Here is a 22910-nt window from a genome sequence, read left to right as displayed (position 1 = left end):
AGTCGATTTTACGTAAATTGTCGACTGATTTTTTTGTTTTTTTGCCGTTGTTGTTATGCTTGAGGTATACTTACACGAAATATCTTCATTCGTTTACAGATGTCTTGTGCAACACTAATAGGGTATGCGAACTACTTTTGTACTATGTTATCTTAAAAAAGTGGTTTCGAGTAGGTTTGGGGAACATGAACAACTAAGAAAAACTGTTAGTAACTCTATTACATCCAAATTGGACAAAATTTTGCTTTGATGGGGACTTTTAGGAAATTTTGTTGTCTGGAAAGAGGACCAACAAAAATAATTTCCCCGACCACCGACTTGAGTTATTTTTTTCGAGTCGGGTTACAACAAGCAAACAATTTCTTAAGGGTGGCCTGAGTGATTTTCCAGGGTACAAATTTAAACAGAAAATATAACAGATACAGCGAAGAACACAAGATTGTGTAAAAATCAATTTTAGTGTTCCTTTCTGAGGTTTTCTTACCTTGTAGTCAACTTCTTCTTTTTTTTGTTTGCTCTTGCTGTGGTGATTTTGCTTTTTATTCTTTGTAAACTTTTATATTTCTTGCATTGCGTTTGCTGTTTTTAAATATTTTACTTTTTGTATCATATTTGTATATTTACTAATTTTACTAATATTTACAGGCCACTTTTAATAGCAGTAATTTATTACTGATAATTTTTTTTCCTGTATAAATATTCATTATAAATAAATAAATGAGTACATTTAGTTTTTGTAATGATTCAAATTTGGTTGCATCTGAGGATCGAAAATTTTGATTCCTTGAAATACACAATAACTCGGTTAAGCCTAAAATTTCTCTTTAGCTTCCCTTTGTAAAATGTCAGTTAATCCCATATTCCATGTCCAACAATAACAAAATTTGATTTTAAATTCATTCTACAAAGAAAGTTGCTGAGACAAGATAAAAATTACATTTGCAAAGCATAAGATATATATAGATACATATAAGATCGTGTTATTGCAAGATTTTATATATGTTTTGGTATATACACTAAAAGATAATATTTCCATATTTAAAATTGTAACCAACACATTTTTGCTACCTAAGTATACATCTATAAAAAAAAGTTGTTTTTAGTCCAATTTAATCCTAACGTGGGTGCGTGTATGTCAAAGGTAAAATTTTCTGCGTAAATAAAAATAGAATTTTTTAAGTAAAATATGCTGTGTTTTTAAAAAGGCTTGTTACCAAAACAATTTTATTTTTCGATTTAACTGAAACAAAGAGAATAAAAATGTGTGGTTTTTGCCACAAAATGCCATATTCTCTATGTGTTGTAAGATATTGTATATATATAATGGCAACAAAACATAACTTTAGACTCTATGAAACAAGGTCCTCTTCCTATTTGGCTTTTTATTAAAAACATCGCAATTGCAATCACAGTAAGTATGATAAATTTGGCCCTTTTTAATTTAATCTTTTTAATTTGTTCATTTAATCTTTTTATTTGTATGCCTGTTTTGTTACCATTTTGGTATCTGTGTTGGCAATTGTTAAGTGCCAACATATAAAGGTGGAAATTTATAGCTGTGCACTGTGGCTGTATCCTGTATAAATATTCGGAATAATAATAATAATAATAATAATAATAGTAATAATAATAATAATAATAATAATAATAATAATAATAATAATAATAATAATAATAATAATAATAATGCACTGTACTTGTAATAATATTTAATTATGTAATTTCATTGTTAAAAAATGCATTTTTACTAGAATAAACCTACCCTATGATGAATTACGCTTAAATAAAAAATCCTAGATCATTAAAACATGGGTAAAAAGAAAACAAAAACACCTGATGTTCCACCTAAGGAAGAGGTATGGTTTACATTTTGCAACTATTGTCAGGACACTCATTCTTTTATCAGAATTCTTACCTAAGGAAGAGGTATGGTTTACATTTTGCAACTATTGCCAGGACATTCATTCTTTTATCAGAATGCTTAAATAAGAAAAAAATTCAGATCTTTCTTAAAACTGCAGAGAAACTGAAAATTTGCCGAACCTAAGAAACATTGAAAAATCCTAATATTATAAAAACCATGAATCTCTGATGGATGTAGAAGTTGCACAAGTGGAAAAAGTTATAATTTCAAGCACCAGGATTAAGAGTTCACACTATTGTACTGTTGTTGATTTATCACTGCATACATCACTGAATTGTTGGCTGATAATTTCATTTTACATTAAGTTTGATGCTGTGGAATTAATCTCAAAAAGACCTCAGACAGTTGTTCTTGTTCTGCAATCTGATGAAGAAACTGTGTTACAAAAAGTTTGTGAAGCCTTATACAAATTTGCTGACAAATGTAAGGAACATATAAAATTAGTTGATTTTTTACATTGTTTTGCTAATTTTAAACATAATACAATATTATTCGTTAATGTTTCTACTTTAGCACCAGAGAACAAACTTCAGCTGTTAAATTTTGGTGCATTGGATTATTTGATAAAATTAATTGGCCATGAAAATAAACTTGTTAGGAGGAATGCAGTGATGTGTATTGGAACAGTTGCAAGCGAAGGTGTGTATGTTCCTCTAATCTGAAGTTAGAATAATACAAACATCAAAGTCTTTTCTGTCATCATTCTTAGCTTAATTTCTGTTTTTCATGCTAGCATGGGTTGGACAGGGTATATTAATGACCTTCTTCCAATCGGATCTAGAATATGTTAGATCTAAACTCAACTTCCTCTGTATCAAGTCTGTCCCTTTCTATGTCATATATTTTATATATATATATATATATAATACGAAATTTTTTCATAGCAACGGCACGAAGGTTGATGAGAAAACTAGGATGTGTTGTACCACTGCTGACATTATTATCTCCTGAAGGTTAGTTGTATAATTTAATACTGTTGATATCCACCTCATTCGTTTTGATATCCAGTTCACACCTACAATTAACGATGAATTAAATATTAAGTTTTTATGCTTATTTGGAAATGGTGTAACGTGGGGCCTCTCGTGCTTTTTTCAAAACCTTAAAGTCTGATGATTTACTTAGTGTACAGAAAGCTTAACTGATAAATATTTTCACTTTTCTAACCTTGTTTTTCATTTTTTTTAATTAATACTATGGCTGTTATTTTCAACAATGATATCCATTTGTTTGGGTAAACGAAAATTTGTCATAGCACATTCATGCGTGAATTTTTCTACTAAATAAGATTGTGTTACTATGTGTATCTATATTGTATTTATATTTGTAGAGGAAATGGTTTGTCATGAATTTGGAAGTCTAGCTTTGTCCTGGCTGGCAGGTAAGATGAAATAATTTTTCATCTTAAGCAGGGTTTCCATCCCCCTTAAAACCCATACTCTTCAAATAATAATATTTTTCATGGTATAGTGATTTTCATTTAATTTACAGTAGTTTTTGGTTTACTCTCTTTGTATAAAAAGTCATCTTGTATATGGTGAAAACACCATCACAAGAATAATTGTTTAAAGTTAATACAAAAATTTCTGTTTTAATGAAAATCTTTTGACAATTTTTGAAAAACTTCAAGTCCGTCTAAAATCGAAATTACAAACAGTTAAACAATTTAAACTAAAAACCAAATAACAAAATACAACAACTTTAAAAAATATTTGACGTCTCTATCTTCTACAAAATCTTCTACAAAGCTATAAAACAATCAATTCTTTTATGACTAGGTTGAAATAGGAATGGAGGAATGGAGTATAAAATTAAAGGAAATAATTTTGGTGCATTATTTGCCTTTATATGCAAAAGACAGACACATGAACTAATAAAACTTAATGGGAGAATTTGTAAAAAAGCCTATGTTATATGTTTAGAGGAGTATACCAGCAAAGTGGAAATATTTGAAAATCAAGGACTCCCACTTCTTATAAATCATTTGATGTCACCAGATTGTGATGTGCAGGTAAGAAAGTGTTACCAAGTGAATATCTTTATGTCTCCTGAATATTTTTCTTTGTTAAGTCAGCACAATGAAGTAAACTGGAAAAGTGGCACTGTTATTAACCACCACCACTTTATAAATAATTTTCATGTTGTAGCATAATTCAGCCCGCGCGATTGGTCTTCTATTGGAAGATTTTCAATGTAGAGCTGCGTTTAAAGAACTTAATGGTAGGAGTAATTTCAAACTTTTCTATCATCACATCTGTGTCATTTAAATAAATTTTATTTTATTTTCTTCAGGTGTTGAACCATTATTAAAACTTTTGGATTCGGACTATCCAGCAATACAAAGACTTTCGCTGACTGCTTTGATCATCTGCTCTCAAGATCGTATGTTCATAATTTCTTCTTTTTCGTCATCTTCTTTCCTCTTACGATATGTGAATATTAAGAGAAATGTCAGTTTTCCACCCTTTTGAAGAAATGGTTGACTGCTTTAAGGGATTAATTTTTAAAAAACAAATTTGTCATTAAATTCTTTTTTTTACGAAATCCTTGCCAAATATTAGAACTTGCCAACTTCGCGAAAATTAAATTTTATTTTTAAAAAAATTCTTAGAAAATAATAAATGTGCAAGTGACAAATATATTTTTAAGAGGCGTGATTTTAATAATCATAAATTTTGCCAGATATGCTTAAAAGCACAATAGTATTTCTTGCATACCTATGTAATTATTTTAGCTGAAAACAGAAGTGCGATACGAGAATTAAATGGACTGGCAAAACTTGTTGATATTATTGGTGCAGAGGTATTCTACTGAAGTTTATACCTTTTACCATTTTTCTATTCTGCTTGTACATCTTTGCGAACTTATTTTATTTCCAGAGTATGAGTGATTTGCATTTACCTTGTTTGAAATGTCTCGCTAACTGTTTGGAAGATATTGATAGTTTAAAGGTAAGCTGTTGTTTTTGTTATAGCAAATAGGATGTATGTACTGCTACTAAATGATGTAAGAGAGATTTAAAAGGGTAGTACTGCACAAGTTTTAAAAATTATGTGCTCGCTAAATATTTAGGAATTTGGGATATTTAGGAATTGGTGATGTTTAGGAATTGAGAATAGTTAGGAATTGAGAATAGTTAGGAATGGAAATTTGCCAACACAATGCTAATTTTAAAAAAAATATTTCTTTTTAATATTTAATATTTTTTAACAGTCAAATATTGTGTCCAGTCATTTCGAAGTTGTACAAAGCATTAAAATATATTTTTTGGTATAGGTCGAGGGTGGGGGAGCACAGAGTGCACTCTTCGTAGATCGATGAAATACTCAGTTTAATAGTTAATTCTTGTTCTTTATTTAGTTGGAAGTTTTTGTTTCTAAATAATTATTTGCAGGTTCTTTCTGAAAACACTTTTTTATTTATTATTTTAGCAAATACAAAGCAGTGGTGTTTTCCAAAAACTTCTGGCTTTTGTTGCTGAATCAAGTAATCCCGAAATGCAACAGTTCACGGTAAAAGTCCTTATAGCTATCTTTCTATTCGAACGATTTTTTTGTGCATGATACCTTACACATTTTTTATTTTAGGCCACAGTAATTTCTGTTGCTTGCAGGATTGGTAAGTATTTTTTTTTTTACACAAAAGATATAAATTTTTGTAAAAAATGCATGAAAAAATGACTTGCATTTCAATTTACTTCTGTTTAAAAAAATTTTCCTTCTAATGGATTTTGTATTTTTTTTAACTTAGTTAACAATTAATTTAGTTAACAATAAAATATTTTGTATTCATCTGGCAGTAATAGTTTTGGGGATGGTTTGAAATGTGATATTTTTATTATTTAAGGCAATATTAATCTGTTTTATATTATATTTTTTCTTTGGTAGATGAAAATCGTCAAATATTCAGTGAACAGGATACTGAGAAAACATTGATTACATTGCTGAGCAGTGACGTAAGTAGCTAGTTTCTATGTCCTTGTCCTCTTTGCAAGCTGGCTGAATTAATATTGAATATTATTATTATTATTCCGAATATTTATACTGTTATCAATGTGGCTCCTGCGTTCTGAATGTATACATTAGGTTTACACCATCATTGCCCACCCAATTTCCGTCACATGACATGGGTTGACCTGTAGCTGTGGTAAAGACAATTGCTGAACATGTCCGCGCTGTGGACCGAACCACGGACCTTTTGATTACGAAGCGAACTCAATAACCACAAGGCCACCACTGTGGTTATGCAAGATTATTTTTCAAACTCTTTGTACCATTATCCTTTAGAACGTCCTTGTTGTTACTGCTGCTGCGAAAGGATTAGCTGCAATTTCAGAAAACTTAACAAGTCGTGATAAAATTGGAAAATTAGGTAAGTTATGAAGAAAAAAAAGAGTAAATATAGTTCTTTTTTGATCATGATGTCATGATGTTGTATGCGGTGTAATTTCCCCGTACTTTTTTTTAGACGGGATTCCACCGATTGTTCAATTATTAAAGAACGAAAACGAAGAAGCGAGACAAACTGCTAGCTTAGCTTTAGCTAATTTTACTAAAAATAACCCATCCAACTGTGCTATTGTGATGGAGAAAAATACGATTGATATTTTGATTGACTTGCTTTCAGATGCAAACTTTGAGACGCAATCAAATACAGCAATATGTTTGTCCAACCTCTCTATGAATGGTATGTTATTGTGTTTTTCTTATTGTTGATTATATTTTTCGCGTTTATTCTTATAGTAAGAAATCTTTTTGTTTTAGAAACTTTGAGAACAGAGATCATCCAACATGGTGTTATTAAAGGTCTTACATGTGCTATCAAATCCGAGTAGGCCGAATTTTTTTGTTTGTTCTTTTCCACATGGATGATTTCTGTTAACACATTTGATTATTTTTAGAGATACGAATGTACAGATACATGGGTGTCAAGCATTGGCTTCATATTTATACGACCAGCAATCCAGAGCGCAGGTATCTCGCACAAATTGTATTTTTTTATCACAACAATGAAGTTTCCTTGCTTTTTCGTTTAAGCAAGAACTTAAAAAAAAGATGAAATCATTATGTTTCCATTCAAATAAGTTTGTATACACTTTTAATGGTTCAACAACACTTCTAAAATTTTGGCTGACATTCGTTTATTCACGTTTGCATATTTCTTCTTTTTTTGCTTTTTCATCGAAAAGTTAGAAGGAACTGTTAAAATATAAAAATGTTTAAAAAGTGTGAGTGACACTCAAAATTTGGATACCTTATCGGGGAAAAAACGGGGTTTAGGTTAGTCGGGGGAGATAAGAGGTAATAGTTGGTAAAAATTTCACTTATTAATGGATAAAATGAGTTGCTTTCACGTGCTAAAGTTGAATCTCAGGTAAAAAATAAATATATCTTCTTTTCCTTGTTATCTTTTACTCTCCTTTGTAATCATCAAAGATCATTAGTTTGTATGAAAAAAGTGTTTGATTAATTCCAAGTGGAAACAAAATTGGGATATTTTATAAGAAAATAGACCAGTTTTAGAGGATTTTTATTCGGATTAAAGTTTGTTGGAGAAAACTTAATCAGCGACTCTAACTATTTCTCTTTTCTCCCGATAAGCTATCACAGATAATTCACAAACGCATTTTGTAAATTTGTAGTTGTTAGAAGAAGAGGACGCTATTAATCAACTTGTCTCGCTTATCCAATCCAATAATGAGCAAGTTCGAAGAAATGCATCCTGGGTTATCGTGTTATGCGCGGTCGATCAAGCAGTAGCCGAAGAAGTCACACGATGCGGGTTTGTTTTTGTTAAAATATCAACGTGTTTGGTTTCGTCAGACAGAATTTTAAATCTGTTCTACAATTTTAGAGGGTTAATGGTTTTACAAAATATCAACTTATCCTCAAGGCGCAGCAAATTTACTGTAACAGCGTTCGAACGACTCCTTAATTCCAATTTACCTGCTAAATATGCTTTGATGGGGAAACTGGACTTTGATAACAAAATAAATGACGTATTTTACGACACCGGAAGGGTAAGATGTTTTAATTGATTGAAAGTTCAAATCTTACAAAATCTGTGTTGGCCGAAGTCGGTGTGACAAACATTTGGTCGTGGCAAAAAAATTGTTTTTTCGTCATCACTGGTTGTAATAACAGATGTAAATTGTGACTCTAACTATACCAAAACCGCAGACCGCAATGTTTATCAAATTTCCTTAACATAAATGACTTATTTTAACTTACTTAAAGAATTATTTTTGCAAGAGAAAAAAAAAACCATTTCGCGAAGATTAAATTTTGCGAATAAGACGTCTCATATTAACTTAATTACGGGTCTATTTATTAAGACTAGTCGGTAGCCCGCTCGTTTTTTATATATCGCACTTCGTGTTTCCGTAGCACAAGGTCTTTCTGGAGCACAAACAAGCGGAATACGGCAATTATTAAGGTGACTAGCCGGTGGCCCGTGGATAAATGCACGGGATCACCCGTCCTTTAAATTTACCCGTCGCAACAAAGTGGACAAAAATATATCGAATTTGGTATTGGTGTGCATTTCAAAAAATTTGTGTTTCCGTTACGGGACGCGGCTTTCGCGGACACACAGACAGAATGCGGCTATTATTTATATATCGCATTTGATATTCGTGTTTGTGTAGCATGATTTCCTAACTCAGCGGGGGTCCGCGCGGAGACAGACAGAATACGGCTATTATAGAGAATATGGAAGATGGATAGAGCAGCCGTTGAACTTGCAACTATCAGGGCTGGCATTTATTTCTATAAACTACAAAAACGAATGTGAATAGACTTAAAGCTCATGAAGTGTGCGGCAATTTCCGAAAATAAACCGATAATATCCTTTTTTTGTAAGAAACTTTACGAAATTTTGTGGATATGGATAAAATTCGCGAAATTCACGAAAATTCTAAATTTTCGCGAAAATTCTAAATTTATCGACAAAATTCAAAAACGATGTATGATCATATTCAGTGCAGGTTACATCGTGTAAAAGATTGTATTATCTTTGTGTCATGTTTTAACCAAGGAAAGGAAGTCTGAACACGTACATGTTTCGTACGCGTGCTTACGCGTAAGAAACATGTGCTTTCATTTATTTTAGCAAATTTAAGAATCGTGAAAAAAAAATTCATATTAAAAACATATTTCTAGATTGCACCAGGAGAGACATTTCCCTCGCTTAACAAATTACAGAATCGACCGATTGATCAAAGTAGACCTATTCTGTTGATCAATTTCAACACGCATAGTGTTCGGTGAGTTTTTTATGTTTTGAAAAATTTATCTCTAACCCAACTTTGCATTTAAATAATTGTCGAAGTGACAATTAAACAATACAATTTTTTCAAGCATCAGTAAGCTTGTGAAAAAAATCCAGGAAAATTCACCCATCGAAAAAAATTTGCCCAACGCAAGCTGCAGCTACCATCTTGGCTCACACACAGACAAACAGCAATAATATAGATGTTTTTTAAAATAAAAATTGTATAACACTCTTCGTTATTTCATTTCCTTTTTGTCAGTTGCAGAAATTGATTTTCTATTTTTTCTATTTCTTTACTTTGATCGGAAAAGTAGAAAAGTGAAGACTTTTTTTTATTTTACTTCAGAATGAAGCCAACGCATCAACAAGATCAGGCGGAAAAAATGATAAAAGAGAAATCACGCGAAGACACAAGGTAGTTACGTAGTAAACAATCACGTATTAAAATAGATCTTTATAACATTCCTTACATCGCTTTGTTGTACATGTTATAGAGATCTACTTTACATGTGTTTCCAATAAAGTCGTAACAGTGACTGTTGTATAACAATTGCTCAACACTTTTTATGTTTAATGTAAACCGACCTTAAAGCTTCTTGGACATTGCATCCAAAGTTTTGCCATTGGTATCCGCATGTCTCATATAGAGTCAATATTTCTCCGTGATACTTAAATGGCAACGTTTTCGGAAATTTGTTTGGTTGTTAAAAAAGATGTTCGCTGTGAACACTATGGAAAAAAGCTCCTCTTCTCTTCCAAAGCTGTCAACACCTCTTCTACGTGCATTCTAAGGTGCTGGAAAATGTAATGCTGTCAAAATGTAGATCTGACATAAGATAGGGACGCAAGATGTAGGCTAAAATCCCTAACAATGTAAAAAGCATTTTTCATTCTCCAAATTTAAAAAACGTTTTAAATATACTGTAGGTGCAGAAATTTTAACAGACGGAATTTTTCTCAAATTGGGCAATTCGCGATGGTTCTCCAGTGTGACATTTAATATATATTTTTTTACCGTTCGGCTATTGTGTAAGCCATTGAAATCAAAAACCAACAGCTCGTTTCGTTTTCCCTTGCATTGTGTACAATTAATAAAAGCTTTTTTGGAAATATTTTGTATATATATTTTAGTCAGAGCGAACCTGCATCGAAAGAGTTCGTTGAATCTGTTGACAAACAATCAAAAAGTCGTTTAACAAGATATAAATTACCGGTAGACAAAACGTTCATATCTTATGTTAAAGAGACGAGGTTAACTATAAAACGCAGTTTGTCTGCCGAAGAACAAGCACAAGAGTTGGCATGGTAACAACTTCTTGTATTCATATTAATTCTTCACCAAATATATTAAACACTTTATATCTCTTATATCCAATTACAGTTTTTTTAATATGTTAGTAATTAGCTACCTTCTTCCTTAACGAAAATCTGTAAAAATATATTTCCAATTCAGTTATGTATGCGACAAAATGGGTGGACCGATTGGTAAAGTTGACATCACCAATTTTTTTTACGAACATCACATTAGTGAGTTGAAAACTGAATTCGACTCAAACATCATTCCGATTGGAAAAATCGAACATGGAATATATTACCATCGTGCCTTGTTGTTTAAAGTGAGTTGTTTTGATTGTTTTTGCGTCTTTGGTCACTTATTGCATAAATTGACGTGTCAATGTCAGACGTTAAAATGTAACTTTGTTGACAAATATATTTTTGATAAAATCGTCACAAAGACAAAACAAAAAAGGTAAACATGACGGCGATATCAAAATACTTTTTTACCACATGATTCTATTGTAGGGAAAAATTACAGTTTTCGGCTTCTCCGTGGTCATCTATTTCTCCTGACAAAAGGGAAGATTTCCTTTAAATTAATAACCCGAATTAGATTAAGTAAGAACGTCCTAAAATTGTCTTAAATTTTGAAAAGTCTTTAAAACTCCTCAAATCTTCTGCACAAGATGTTTTCACAACTTTCTTCTTAAATCTCCTCATTTTTCCTTTTACAAATCTGTATTGTCTGTCATGTGTTTCCTTCAAAATACATAGAAATGCAATTGGGCGTAAAAATAATTTGTTTTTTCCTCGTGGCGTTATCTTTAAAATCTCAAATCTCTTCATTTTTTTTTATGAAAATATCGACTTCTCAAAAAAGCTTGAAAATTCTCAACAACTAAAATTACCAATTTTAGGTCCTCGCTGACAAGATATCGCTGCCTTGTTCGCTAGTACGCGGTGACTATGGAAGGGCATGGAATGAAGTGCAAATATTTGACGTAGATGAGGTAATTTTTTACATCAAGTTATGTAGGCGTGTCGCCAGAGGGGTGGTTTCAAGTTAAAAATAGGTATAAGATTAATCTTTTTGTCCAATCAAAATATCAATTCACATAAAAGAACTTTTATTTTTTTAACTTAACAACTTAAATTTGTCTTTTGTTATCGCATCATTATTTTACACCAATGTAGTTATCATGATATTGGACATACCGTAACGTCTTCTGCGCCATTTTGTTTTTAAACATTTCAACGTGAAATTAAGATACGATATCCACACGTTACGTTTTGTTTCGTTATTTGCGATGAGCGCAAACGTGTCGCCATACATTTCCGTCAGTTGAAAAGCTATCGAAACACCCAAATTTGTCGTAACGAGTTGTTTTAAATCAAGCGGTTTCTTGAAAAGTAAACGCTTTTCAAAAGATTTCTTTTTCAGCATTATAATCATAGCCTCGTTTACATCGCAATCAATCCTGTTAAAATCAACCTTTCGAGCCTCTCTTTCGAAATCATCTGAGGCGCCATTCACGCATAGAATCACTTGCACATGTTTTTTGTAGTTTTTCATGTCCCACTCTGTTAAACCAACCAAATCTTCATTAGCTAACTTAAAGTCATCATTTAAAAGTAACAAGGTATCCTCATATTTCCAGTTTAACAGGTTTGCTACTAGTTTCAAGTCACCTTTGTTGCTGGTATCAATATTATGTAAAGATAAAAAGCTGGTGCTTGCCCGAGGACGAATTTCCCAATTGGATGTATCATCTTTTCTTGAGCTCAAGTTGATATTGTAAATCTGCTTTTCGATTTTATTTAACGCTTCTTTAATGTGTTGTTTGTCGTAGTTGCTTTTCGGTGTGGTTTTGTAAATTCTGTGTAGTAGTAATGGATACTTCATTATGCGTTGGACTGGCATTACTAGAAAAGATTTCAAGTCCAACTTACGAAGCTTATTATTTTCTTCTCTGGACACGTTCAAAAAGATTCGTAACATGTCGTTTTTCTTTATCAAATTTTCCAGGAGCTCCAAAGAGTAGCGCTGCTGCGCGCAGAATACATCGTAAGCGTCGAAAAACTCGACACAGTTCGAAAAAACTTCACCCACTGATAAGTAAATAAAATCATTATCATCTTGTTCTAAACTTGCTTGTAATCCTTCTTTTAAAGCAGTGCATAATTTTGAGTTGGCATCTACTAATTCTTGTAAGTTCAAAAAAACCTTTGATAATTCATCCTGCGTGCATATACCATTCCCTTTGATAGGCGCGTAAAACTCTTCTTTCAGTATGCGTAGGTCGTTTCCGTAATTCACTTCTGTCTCGATAAGTTCGATAATTGCCTCTTTTCTTTCGTTCCTTGATCTCAAACAGCTTAAGCAAATGTTCTCGTTTTGACGCGTTTCTGTAGAAATATTCTTTCCGCAATCATCACAATTTTCAGCCGTGTTTAAACTCATTTTTAGTTCTTCTTCTGCTAAGAATTGTTTATTTGGTTTTCCTGGTTTCCACACACGGGCAAGGTTTTCCCTCTCATCCTCCTGTTCTTGCGGCCATGAAGCACGATCTTCGTTAAAACCATCATCTTCCGTGTGTAAATGTGAGTTGTACTCATCACACACACTGGTGGAGTCTTGTATCCAGTTAATATCTTCAAATGACCTGGAGCCACTGCTATATTTCGTATGAGTGACAGCAGGTGCTGTGGAGGATCTATGTAAGTTAATTGGGAGAGTGTAACCACGCTCTCTTCTTATTGTCGAGTGTCGAGCTACTGTGATTTCAGAATTGTGCCGTATCACTTGACTATTGAATTGCTGAAGTGCTTTATTCTTGTGACTGTTTTTAGTGCTTATATCGTTTAGCTTGTTCATAAGAATACCTGCGATGCTGGTTTTCTTAGGTGGTGTGACCGCAGATATTTTACTCCCTTCGTCTGTTTCATGCTCTTCATTATTACCTGCATGCTAAGTAAACAACTCAAAGATAAAGACAAATAAAATAGCAAAACAAAGAATCAAAAATCTGCACATAATTAACTTACAACTCTCGCTTCGTGCTTGTCAGCGATCTCAAGCTCTGTGGTATCGTTCTGAGGCGCTTCTTTGGTTTGTAGTTTTTCGTTCTGAAACAGTTTTGCTTTAACATTCAAAACTAAGCCCTGTATTTCGTCGCCATCTTTCGCCAAATCAGCCCCATTTAGCTGTATTTGAGGACTTAGAACACCGTTTGGTTTGTTTGGTAACTTTGTCGGCGCTCTGTCTGTGTGTTTTATTTGTTTTAAATTAGTGCTGTTCCTGGTATCTTCCTTATTGTCATGACTGCGCGACGTCGGCACGACACTGTTATGACTGCGCGACGTCAGCACGACATCATTACTTTGCGACGTCGACACGACATTGCCACTTTGCGAAGTCGGCAGGACATTGTTACTTTGCGATGCCGACACAACATTGTTACATTGCGACATCGACACGACATTGTCCCTTAGTAAACCGTACTTTGATAATATATTTCTTATTAAATCGTTTTCGGCATAAATTTTATTCGTTACTTTTTTCTGTTTGTGTACGTCGTCGTGGTTGCTAGGAAATGCTGCACTATCGGTTACTGCATCTTTTTTTTTGAAATTTTCCATCATGTTCTTATTATTGTCCAACACTTTTGTAATTTCATCCAAACGCTTTCTGTACAGTTCAATGCTTGATCTCCGGTTAAAAGATAATCCAGTGATCTCAGGTGGCGGGCTTATACCATTACTGTAAGATTTTAGGAAAATTGAACCAGCGGATAACGTACGAGAAACTGCTGGTTGCGATACGGGCTCGAGACAGTGCGCAAAACCTGATACTGATCTGTTTAGGAACCGTCTGCTTTTTCGAATTCCTTCCACGCGATCTGTTATTTCGAAGGATTCGCTCGATCTTCTCATAGCTGAAGGTCTTTGGTATGTACTGAATAAAGTTTCAGTTGTTTTCTCGATGTTAACAGGTTTTATGTCTCGATTGATTTTTAAAGATTCTGTTACAAAATGTACGATTCTGTTGGGTACAGCAAGTTGTTTATTTTTGACTTCATCCCAATTTATTTTTGCGAAAAATGGGTGTGTTTTTATGCTAACTTCACAATCTTTACCGTATGTAGAATTGAGCGCGAAATCCGTGGCAGCTTTTGACATGGTATGTAATCCAAGATTTTGTTGGCGACAATTTTCATTCGTTGATAAAGTTACTAAAAGTCTTGATAAACTGAGCCAGTCATTTTTCTTATCGTCGGCTGACGGTTTTTTCGTAACTCGATTGTGTTGGTCAAACACCGGTATTTCATCTTTGCTCCAGTAAGTCTGGCCATAAAATGTTCTTCTCAAAAGTACATGACCGGAATTGTCAAATGAGATATCTTTCATAGACACGCCATTGTAAGACACTGCCATACTATGCAAGCTTGATAATGCAACCACTAACTCCGCTAGGATAAATCGAACCTCGTCTTCATCTAAAACTACATCGTTGGACAACATGGAAACGAAGCTGGTGCATTGATTATGATGCGTAAGAATGATATAATTTCGACTTTTCGTTTGAAAAGAATACTTTAAACACACAAGAAATGGTTTTTCTTCTGTTTTGTGTTTTTTTAGCTTCGTGTTTGTAATTTCGTTGTGTAGCGGTTTGCGTGCTGCCACCTCCATGTTGAACTTGCGTCCTTTTCGTTTTTGAACAACATCGTATATCTTGCTCCCAACACCGTTCTCCACAAATGAAATAATTTCAAACTCGTTCGCTCCATACCTTTCAGAGGTCATTTTAGTTACCTTAATGGGGAGGTGGCCTTTCTGTTGATATTAACGCGAGCCTTCAAAACATTAAAGCACGGCTTTGCTTTCTCACCTGCCTGTCAAAGTTACGTCAATAAAAATTACTACGTTTTAAACTTGACATACTTGTCAACATAACCATTAATCGTTCGATAATTTCTTATTTTTTTATTCTCAAAACTAATAATTTCTTTCTCATCTCAATTATTCACACATCAGTTTTAACAGATAATTAATCGCATGGGGACAATAAACTTTCATCTAAAACAGAATTTTTTATTGACAAGCTGAATGAATAATTTGTTTGTGTAAGAGTAACATTACATTGTTGCCATGATTACATTGTCTACCAAAATGGTTACCAACAAAATAATTGATGCAAATTATTTGAGAAGAAGTGCGTACGATTGTGTATCAATGACGTCAACCCTTTTTTCAAGGTTTTTTACCCTCGCCCCTCCATCTGCGTCAACATTGCTTCACCTCACCCCCCTTGAGTCGAGGTCAACTTTTATATATTTTTAAACATATTCTTTTTTTTAGAATGGTGAAATAATTTTTCCACCGAAGATCTTTGTGGTTGATTTGATGCACAATCCTGGTCAGTTAATGACATCAGGGTCGCCAGAAGCTGTGTCATATCAACGCATCTGATCACCTTTTTATAATTGTACATACGATTTAATATATTTTTAGTTACTGATAGCGTTGAGCAATTCGTATTTAGACAAAAATATTTCGCTTGTATTGTTTGGAAACATATATTACATATCTATTCAGCTTATCAAAAATATCCTAAACTATATTTAAAAAGTTTTCTAAAATTTTCTCTACACCACATATTTTTTTTCCAAATAATTTATTAAAATAATATACACAACCGTGACGTGTTAAAAATTAACAGATTTGTATAGAAATTAATTTCTTGAGTTTGCTTGCCTGTTTTAATAGGGGCGAAACGGGTTAATGGACGTTTCGAAGGAGCCTAGGAGTAATATTTGGCGTGTATTTAATTTGGCGAGTGGAATTTGATTGATTTAGAAAAAAAAATTAGTGCGTTCAAGATCTAAACCTGGACTTCTTCAATCAAACTCATGTTTGTTTAAAATTTTTATTTTCATTAGAAGAACGCCATGGTAATGCCAGGTCTCCTCACAAGGTTTATTATGTGCACTCGACAACATGTGCATTCAACAAAAACATCAAATACTTTCTACGTTAACTGTCACAACCTCGGTTGTCAGGTGCTGACATTTTCTATTGGAGATCGTCTTAGCGGTCTTCGTGGAAAGAGAATCGGCTAAAAATAAAATATTTAAAATGACGTTGCAAACACGCAGTCACTGCATTATATTTTGTAATAATTTGACTATAGAAAATTGACGGCGATAAATTAAAGTTTGACATCGAATAGCGGTAACCTGATTTAACGTGTATGCTTTCAAACTAAAGCGAAAATAACAGTGCTACAGGAAAAAATAAAAAACAACAATTTTTGAAAATGGGACTACCTCGATGGTACCAACCTATGCAGAAAACGTCTAAAAATTATTTTGAAACCAAAAAAGTAAAAAGAAAATCGACACTAAAAAAGTTTTGTACTCTACTACTCTGTAAAGTTTCAAATGTTTCAAAACTTATAACTTTGTGGGATTTTTTACGCAAGTTATTTTCAGAAATTCTTGCCTGATGGTGTTTTCTTTTTATTTATCTTTTTAAAAAGAAACTTACGAGCGCCAGCGCCAAATTTTCTTGATTTTAAATCGACCAGTCTAAAAACAAAGTATTTCAGGTAATTTTTACGGAAATATAATTCTGTTTCGATCCGCGAAAATTTCTCGCGCGAACAAAATTAGCCGCTCGTGTAAAATAATTCAAGCACTGTTTACACTGTTAAACTTTTGTTTATGCTACTTTGTATCATTCGTCATCTTTCCTTCTTCTTATTCATCAAAAAATATCGCAAAAATTACTTCTTGAAGGTAGTATCAAAATCGAATTTGTTTTCGTTTTATTTCCACATAAATAAAAATACCTCTTTCCCTCCTCTGCCGTGTTGTGAGAAGATTTTTGTTTTAAATGTGATACTTTCATGAATGGTAAAGGCTAAACGAAATTACAAATATCGGTTATTTTAGTAAATAAAACAGTGCCCTGGAAATAAAATAAAAATAATTTTTAACAGCTACATAGTTTTGACGCGCATGCGCATTCTAACTGTCACAATGTCCACATGTGCATATTGACCTGACATAAAAAAATTAAACAAGTATCTACCCTGCTGGAAAACTTTGAATATCTACCATTACATTAGGACAAAAACCTTAAGTTTCTTCCCTTTAAATAAAAGAATCAGTTTGAAATTATTCCTACGTCAAAAATGCGGTCCATGAATTAACATTGTGTCGTTTAAAATGTCAAGTACACAAGAAAAATATCCTGTATTATACTGATACATAAAACAATAAAAATTATTACATACAAGTTTCTTTGCGTCAATTTGCCCAGGAGCCTTGTTCTTGCAAGATTTTCGATTGGAATTGATTTCTTCCTTAAGTAAAGATTTTGTTTTCAACGATTTGATCACGCCTACATGTGAATAATTTTCAACTTGATCTTGCGCCATTACTTTTTCTGTCAAAAAAAAAAAAAAAAAACACAGAAGAACGAATATTAAAAGAGTAAATTCAACCAGGTGATCTCTCGTACGTCCGCAAAAACGTGTGCTTACTTTTTATTGGTTTGTTCTTTTTGACGAAACAACTTTTAATTCTTACACCATTAACCCGTGACATGTTATTGTTCGAATCACATGATGCCGGAACCAGGCTTATCGGAGATTCGTCAGATGTTTGTTTTTTATATGTCAACTTAGGATTCTTCTCTGAAACGTCTTTAAAATAGTTGACTGTAATTCTGGACGCATTTTTAGTCGTTGCCATAGTTACCTTGCTGCTTTTCGCAAGTGACTCTTTTCTCCTTTAAAAAAATTAATATAATTTAATTCGATGATGACGAACTGTATTATGGGTAATACACTTACGCCTTCTTATGATTAAATTTTTTATACCTGTTACTTTTGTCAATATTACATTTTTCAATTTTTCCGTTTGGAGAGCGGGGTAGCTTTTTACGTGAATTTTTCAAAAACTTTAAAAGCCAATCGCGAACACCATGAAGCGATTTATGCTCAGACAGAGGCAAGCGAGACCAAGGATTGTTTTGATACATGTCAAGAATTGATACAGCGAGAGCTCTTCCAACCTAAAATTCAAAATTTCTTGTGTGATAATCAATTTATGCGTCATTGGAAACGCTCCTAAAAATATTGTGTCAAAGATATAGACATAGCGGGAAAAATAATAATAAATTAACCTCTTCGTAATGTTCTGGTGTATATTTTGGCGGGAAACCTGGTAAAGGTGGTGGTGTAGCGCGGCCATCATCACATGTTGCGGTCGCAATTGAATTTGTACATCTACCACTGTTGTAATTGCATTCTAAAGTGTAGCTAGAATAAAGATGATGAAGAAAAATCACGGATATATCTCATATAATTTAAAAATTACGGTAATGGTTGATTAAGTGTCTCACTACTAATCTATTAACTATCAAAGCACAGTCGACTGTTAAAATGAAAGAAATCAATTTCGTTTATTTTAAGAAAACAAACTTTTGCGAATAAAAGAAAATGAAATAATTCCCCGGCCTAAGCTTTCGCGAGTTGGAAATAATCATATAAATTGTTAATATTTATTTATTTGTCGACAAAATAATCTAAAAATATTTAATGGAAACGTTACCAGGCTCAAAATTGATGTTTTACATAAAAAAAATGGCTAGAGTTAAAATATAGGGAAAAGAAATAAGAATGAATTATAAAAAAAAATAACAAAACACCACATACCACTGTACGATTCCCATACTTTTGAACATTGCCACTCTTCCGCTACCTTCTTTCGAGAATCCACCTCTCTTGTCTTTATGGTACATATTTTTCTCACTGAAATTGCAGGCTAGGAAATCAAAATGTGATGAATTCATTGAGATTAATTTAGGAAATAACATGCAATCAATCATCTTCTGCTCTGTTTCAAAATAATTTCCATACATAAAACAGCCTCGTTTCGATGCATGAGCATGTAAATCAACATATATTGAAACGCCACCTTCTGTCGGCTGTTTCTGTTGATTGCACGTAACGGGAGAAGCTAATCGATTTTCGGTTTGTACACAACTGGAGTCAGATTTAAAAAATTCACCAATGATAGTTTCTGATTTTGTTCTGTTCATATTACGAGCGCAGTTTTCTTTTACAACATTCTTCATTGTATCAAAATCTTTGCCGAAAGAAAAACCTGTCTTAGAAACTTCGTCTGAAAATCTTTTTTCCAAAACAAGATCATCACAACATTTTTTACAACTGGTCTCAGTTTTAGAAAATGTAAGACGAATATTTGGCATTGTAAAGCTTTTTCTTAAGGAGCAATCTAGTTTTTTTATTTCACTTTGTGACGGAGTTTGTGATTGGTTAACTTCAGAGGTGAGCCTGGATAACATTTCATCCCGGTTTTCTGGTTTGATTTCATCGTAAAAGTGATGATACAACATCAACTTCTTGATAGCGTAAATAGACGGCTGCAGTATAGGATCAGGAGTTAAATACGTTCGATTTAGATTAAGTCCAAACACGTCAGTACGATAATGGCCGCGTTTTACTCCGTCTGGATTTAACATTGGTACCATTTTGAACACGAACATATCTCGCAGAACAGCTGCTCTTTCGTCACCTGTGCGAAGAACAAACTCAAGAAAACCGTTAAATACGAAGCTTGACGGTGTTTCACCAGGATGGACACGACTTGTTAAGAAAAAGATCTAAATGAGAGAAAGCATAATAGATTTTTTAATTATCCGACTAAAAACCATTTGCAAAAATGGCATCTTAAAATTACCAGTACCTTCTTTTTAGTGAACTGTAAAGCTCTTCTCTTTGTTTTATCCGGAAAAAGGTTTTTTATATTCTCTTCTTCGCTATCTGTGATTCCTTTCATTGAGGAAATTGTTATTAAATCAACTTTTAATCCATCGTTCGAAAAACATAATGTGTCGCGATGAAAATAGATGCCTACAATGATAAAACACCTAAAATTCACTAAGAAACTAAAAAGCGCCTTTAAAATGATGCTTGCATGTCAATACTCTTCACTACCTACCTATCCCCACACTACAAAAGAACATTCAAACACAAAAATATATACAAAAAATGTGTTTTTACTTTCTCTTGCATGAACTGTTTGAACTGGCAACCTTCTTAGTCTAACCTGTTCGACAAATGCACATAAAAAAGTTGACTTTTATGGTTGTGTTTTCGTTATTTTTATCATTTCCTACCCTCTTCTTACGTAACCTTTTCGCCAACCGCGGTAATTTTTTATAATAAGGTACACCTGTCATCCAACAGTACATGCCACAATTAACATTTACAATCATAAGTAAAATTCTTTCTCGTATTCTAACACTGAAAGAGAGCAGTAAAACTTTACCTGACGGATGTGGGTGGTCTATTGAGCTTCCAAATTGAACTTCAAGCTTTTCCAACGAATCCTGACATTCTTGATAGGAGAATGGATAACAAAAAGCGAAATATGTTGTTGTATGTTTTGTCACCTCGTCAAAACGATGCATAAAAGACAATATAAATTGACCTTCCACAAACTAGGTAAAAATTTAAATCATGTAATTTTGCTGAAATAGAAATGATTCAAGATGCTAATAAAAATTACAAACAAAACAAAAAAAATCAGTTGTCTATCCTACCTCAAACGCAGGCTTCTCTTTTATCCTTTTCCAAGAATTTTTTCCAGGAACAACTTTAAAGACAGGACTCATTCCTTGGTTATATAATTTGTTTTGTTTGTTCATGTTCATAATGTGAAATTTGACAGTTTTTCCTGATATGTGGCCTTTTACAGAGAAATGAAACCACGTACGATTGCCACTTTCATAACTTGTTCCAGCAGCATCTGGAGATGTCCATAGTTTGTAATCATAATCTGCCAATTCAGAACCAGCATATCCATTTTCTTTTGTGTCCTCATTTGGTTTAATAACCTGCAAATTCATAGAAAAGCATGAAACAATTTGAGTACAAAATGGTATATATATTCAGTATTAAAAAAATCAAAAAAAAAATACATGTAACTGTGCTGGCTATATTGTGCGCAATTTTATTTAAAAGTGTCTATAAAACATTCTTAAAAAAATTGTTCTGTATTTTCATTCAATTGTATTCTAATTAAAGTTTACCACAAGAGTTTAAAAACTGAGGGAGAATAAAATTATTTTGTTATAAATTAATGTACGCGCGAAGTCATTGGCAATTAAACATTGTTATTGTTGTTGCCAATTCTGTTTAAATCATTTTAATTATTAAATGAAACAACAAACCCGTTTGTGATAAGCACATTTTAGTGGGTTCTTTCACGGCTTTCAAATAACTAGTTGTCATTGTTTTTTAGAACCCAAGTAACAGTAAAAGTATTTAAAATCCTTATATTGTATGGTATTATACTTTAACCAGAAACATAACTTAAAGTCAGTAGTTTGATTTTTGACCCATCTCTTCTACATCCTATAAAATGTATATAAATTGTGCTGACAATATATAACAGTTTCATAGCAGTGAGAAAAAGCTCCAATGGTATCACTTTTTTATTGCATACCCCAGAAATGCAACCAGAAAATATTTGGCAATTTTCTGGATAAAGATGCAGTGCATCTTTAACCAGGTAGGGCAGAATATACCACATCTGTACAAAATTTGGTTCAATGTTTTACAAATATGTTTTGCTGCAATCTTGTATTTACCACCACATTGCTGTTTGTAAAATATTAAGTTTCTGTATACTTTTAAGAAAACGGTTATCCACAACCCTAAATGCCACGAAAAAATAGTGAAAAGCTGGCTACTTTTAGTTTACTACCCTTCATTGCACACATTTGTATTTACATTACAAGCAGAGAATGTTTTGGACAGGGATTGACTTCCTAGTAATGTCATATAGAAACCTTTATTAAGAAGGACTAGTTAAACTGATTTAAAGATATACCTGTTCAACAAATGCCAAATTTCCAGAGTCAAAATTTGATGAAAAGGTTAATGGGCCACAGTGAACATCACAAATCACCATGACAAGTTGCTAATAACCAAATATTTCTTTACATAAAACTGTACCTGCACTTTAAATGCTAAAGCTCTTGCTAAAAATGAAAAAAAAAAACAGAGAAATGTTTTATTTAATATATCAGACAATTTTTAAAATAAAAAGCATATTAATCAGTTGTAAATTTAATTGCAAATGCTGAGAGCTTTTTAGATTGTTTGCTTTGAAATTTTTTTAGACTGCAGAAGCGTTTAATACTGTTGAGTCTGACATTTTATTGACAAATCTGGAATTCTGCAAATTTTTTAATATAACATTGTATATATGGCCTTTACAAGGACAATCGGCATTTTCATATGTAATTGCCCACATATAGAACTTCTTATGTGCAAGGAATGAAGACGCAAAACATTGGAATGAAGACGAAAAACAATGAATGAAGACTCAAAAAA

At 32.8% G+C, this 22910-nt stretch overlaps 3 protein-coding genes across 4 annotated transcripts; 1 reads left to right on the top strand and 2 right to left on the bottom strand.

Annotated features, from left to right (window-relative positions):
• The first annotated feature begins 1735 nt into the window (after positions 1 to 1735).
• On the top strand, positions 1736 to 16028 carry LOC130653944 (armadillo repeat-containing protein 3-like). 2 transcript variants are annotated; one of them, XM_057456440.1, is made up of 25 exons: positions 1736 to 1856; positions 2230 to 2347; positions 2438 to 2563; positions 2809 to 2877; positions 3255 to 3305; positions 3847 to 3935; positions 4072 to 4144; positions 4217 to 4306; positions 4659 to 4726; positions 4804 to 4875; positions 5356 to 5436; positions 5512 to 5542; positions 5812 to 5879; positions 6211 to 6295; positions 6392 to 6610; positions 6688 to 6754; positions 6825 to 6897; positions 7566 to 7705; positions 7778 to 7943; positions 9085 to 9188; positions 9543 to 9611; positions 10328 to 10501; positions 10650 to 10812; positions 11392 to 11484; positions 15836 to 16028. In XM_057456440.1, exons 1-25 carry the CDS (start codon positions 1809 to 1811, stop codon positions 15944 to 15946), a joined length of 2448 nt encoding a protein of 815 aa, XP_057312423.1. In that variant the 5' UTR covers positions 1736 to 1808; the 3' UTR covers positions 15947 to 16028. The 2 variants fall into 2 exon arrangements, with proteins under 2 accessions (XP_057312423.1, XP_057312422.1); XM_057456439.1 differs by having other exon boundaries at positions 1761 to 1926.
• On the bottom strand, positions 11579 to 15826 carry LOC130653941 (uncharacterized). Its single transcript, XM_057456437.1, has 2 exons — positions 13520 to 15826; positions 11579 to 13442 (listed from the first exon to the last, which is right to left on the bottom strand). Exons 1-2 carry the CDS (start codon positions 15278 to 15280, stop codon positions 11655 to 11657), a joined length of 3549 nt encoding a protein of 1182 aa, XP_057312420.1. The 5' UTR covers positions 15281 to 15826; the 3' UTR covers positions 11579 to 11654.
• On the bottom strand, positions 16015 to 22578 carry LOC130653942 (cytosolic carboxypeptidase-like protein 5). Its single transcript, XM_057456438.1, has 12 exons — positions 22405 to 22578; positions 21113 to 21406; positions 20839 to 21010; positions 20254 to 20420; positions 19200 to 20170; positions 18668 to 18803; positions 18363 to 18556; positions 18024 to 18271; positions 17775 to 17926; positions 17328 to 17398; positions 17024 to 17064; positions 16015 to 16592 (listed from the first exon to the last, which is right to left on the bottom strand). The coding sequence occupies exons 1-12, from the start codon at positions 22483 to 22485 to the stop codon at positions 16495 to 16497; spliced, it is 2625 nt and encodes an 874-aa protein (XP_057312421.1). The 5' UTR covers positions 22486 to 22578; the 3' UTR covers positions 16015 to 16494.
• Positions 22579 to 22910: the final 332 nt, after the last annotated feature.

This window comes from Hydractinia symbiolongicarpus, chromosome 8, assembly GCF_029227915.1.
Source record: "Hydractinia symbiolongicarpus strain clone_291-10 chromosome 8, HSymV2.1, whole genome shotgun sequence".
Taxonomy (NCBI): domain Eukaryota; kingdom Metazoa; phylum Cnidaria; class Hydrozoa; order Anthoathecata; family Hydractiniidae; genus Hydractinia; species Hydractinia symbiolongicarpus.
The sequence above is the reverse complement of the archived record's forward strand: the minus strand, read 5'-3'. Positions and strand labels throughout refer to the sequence as shown.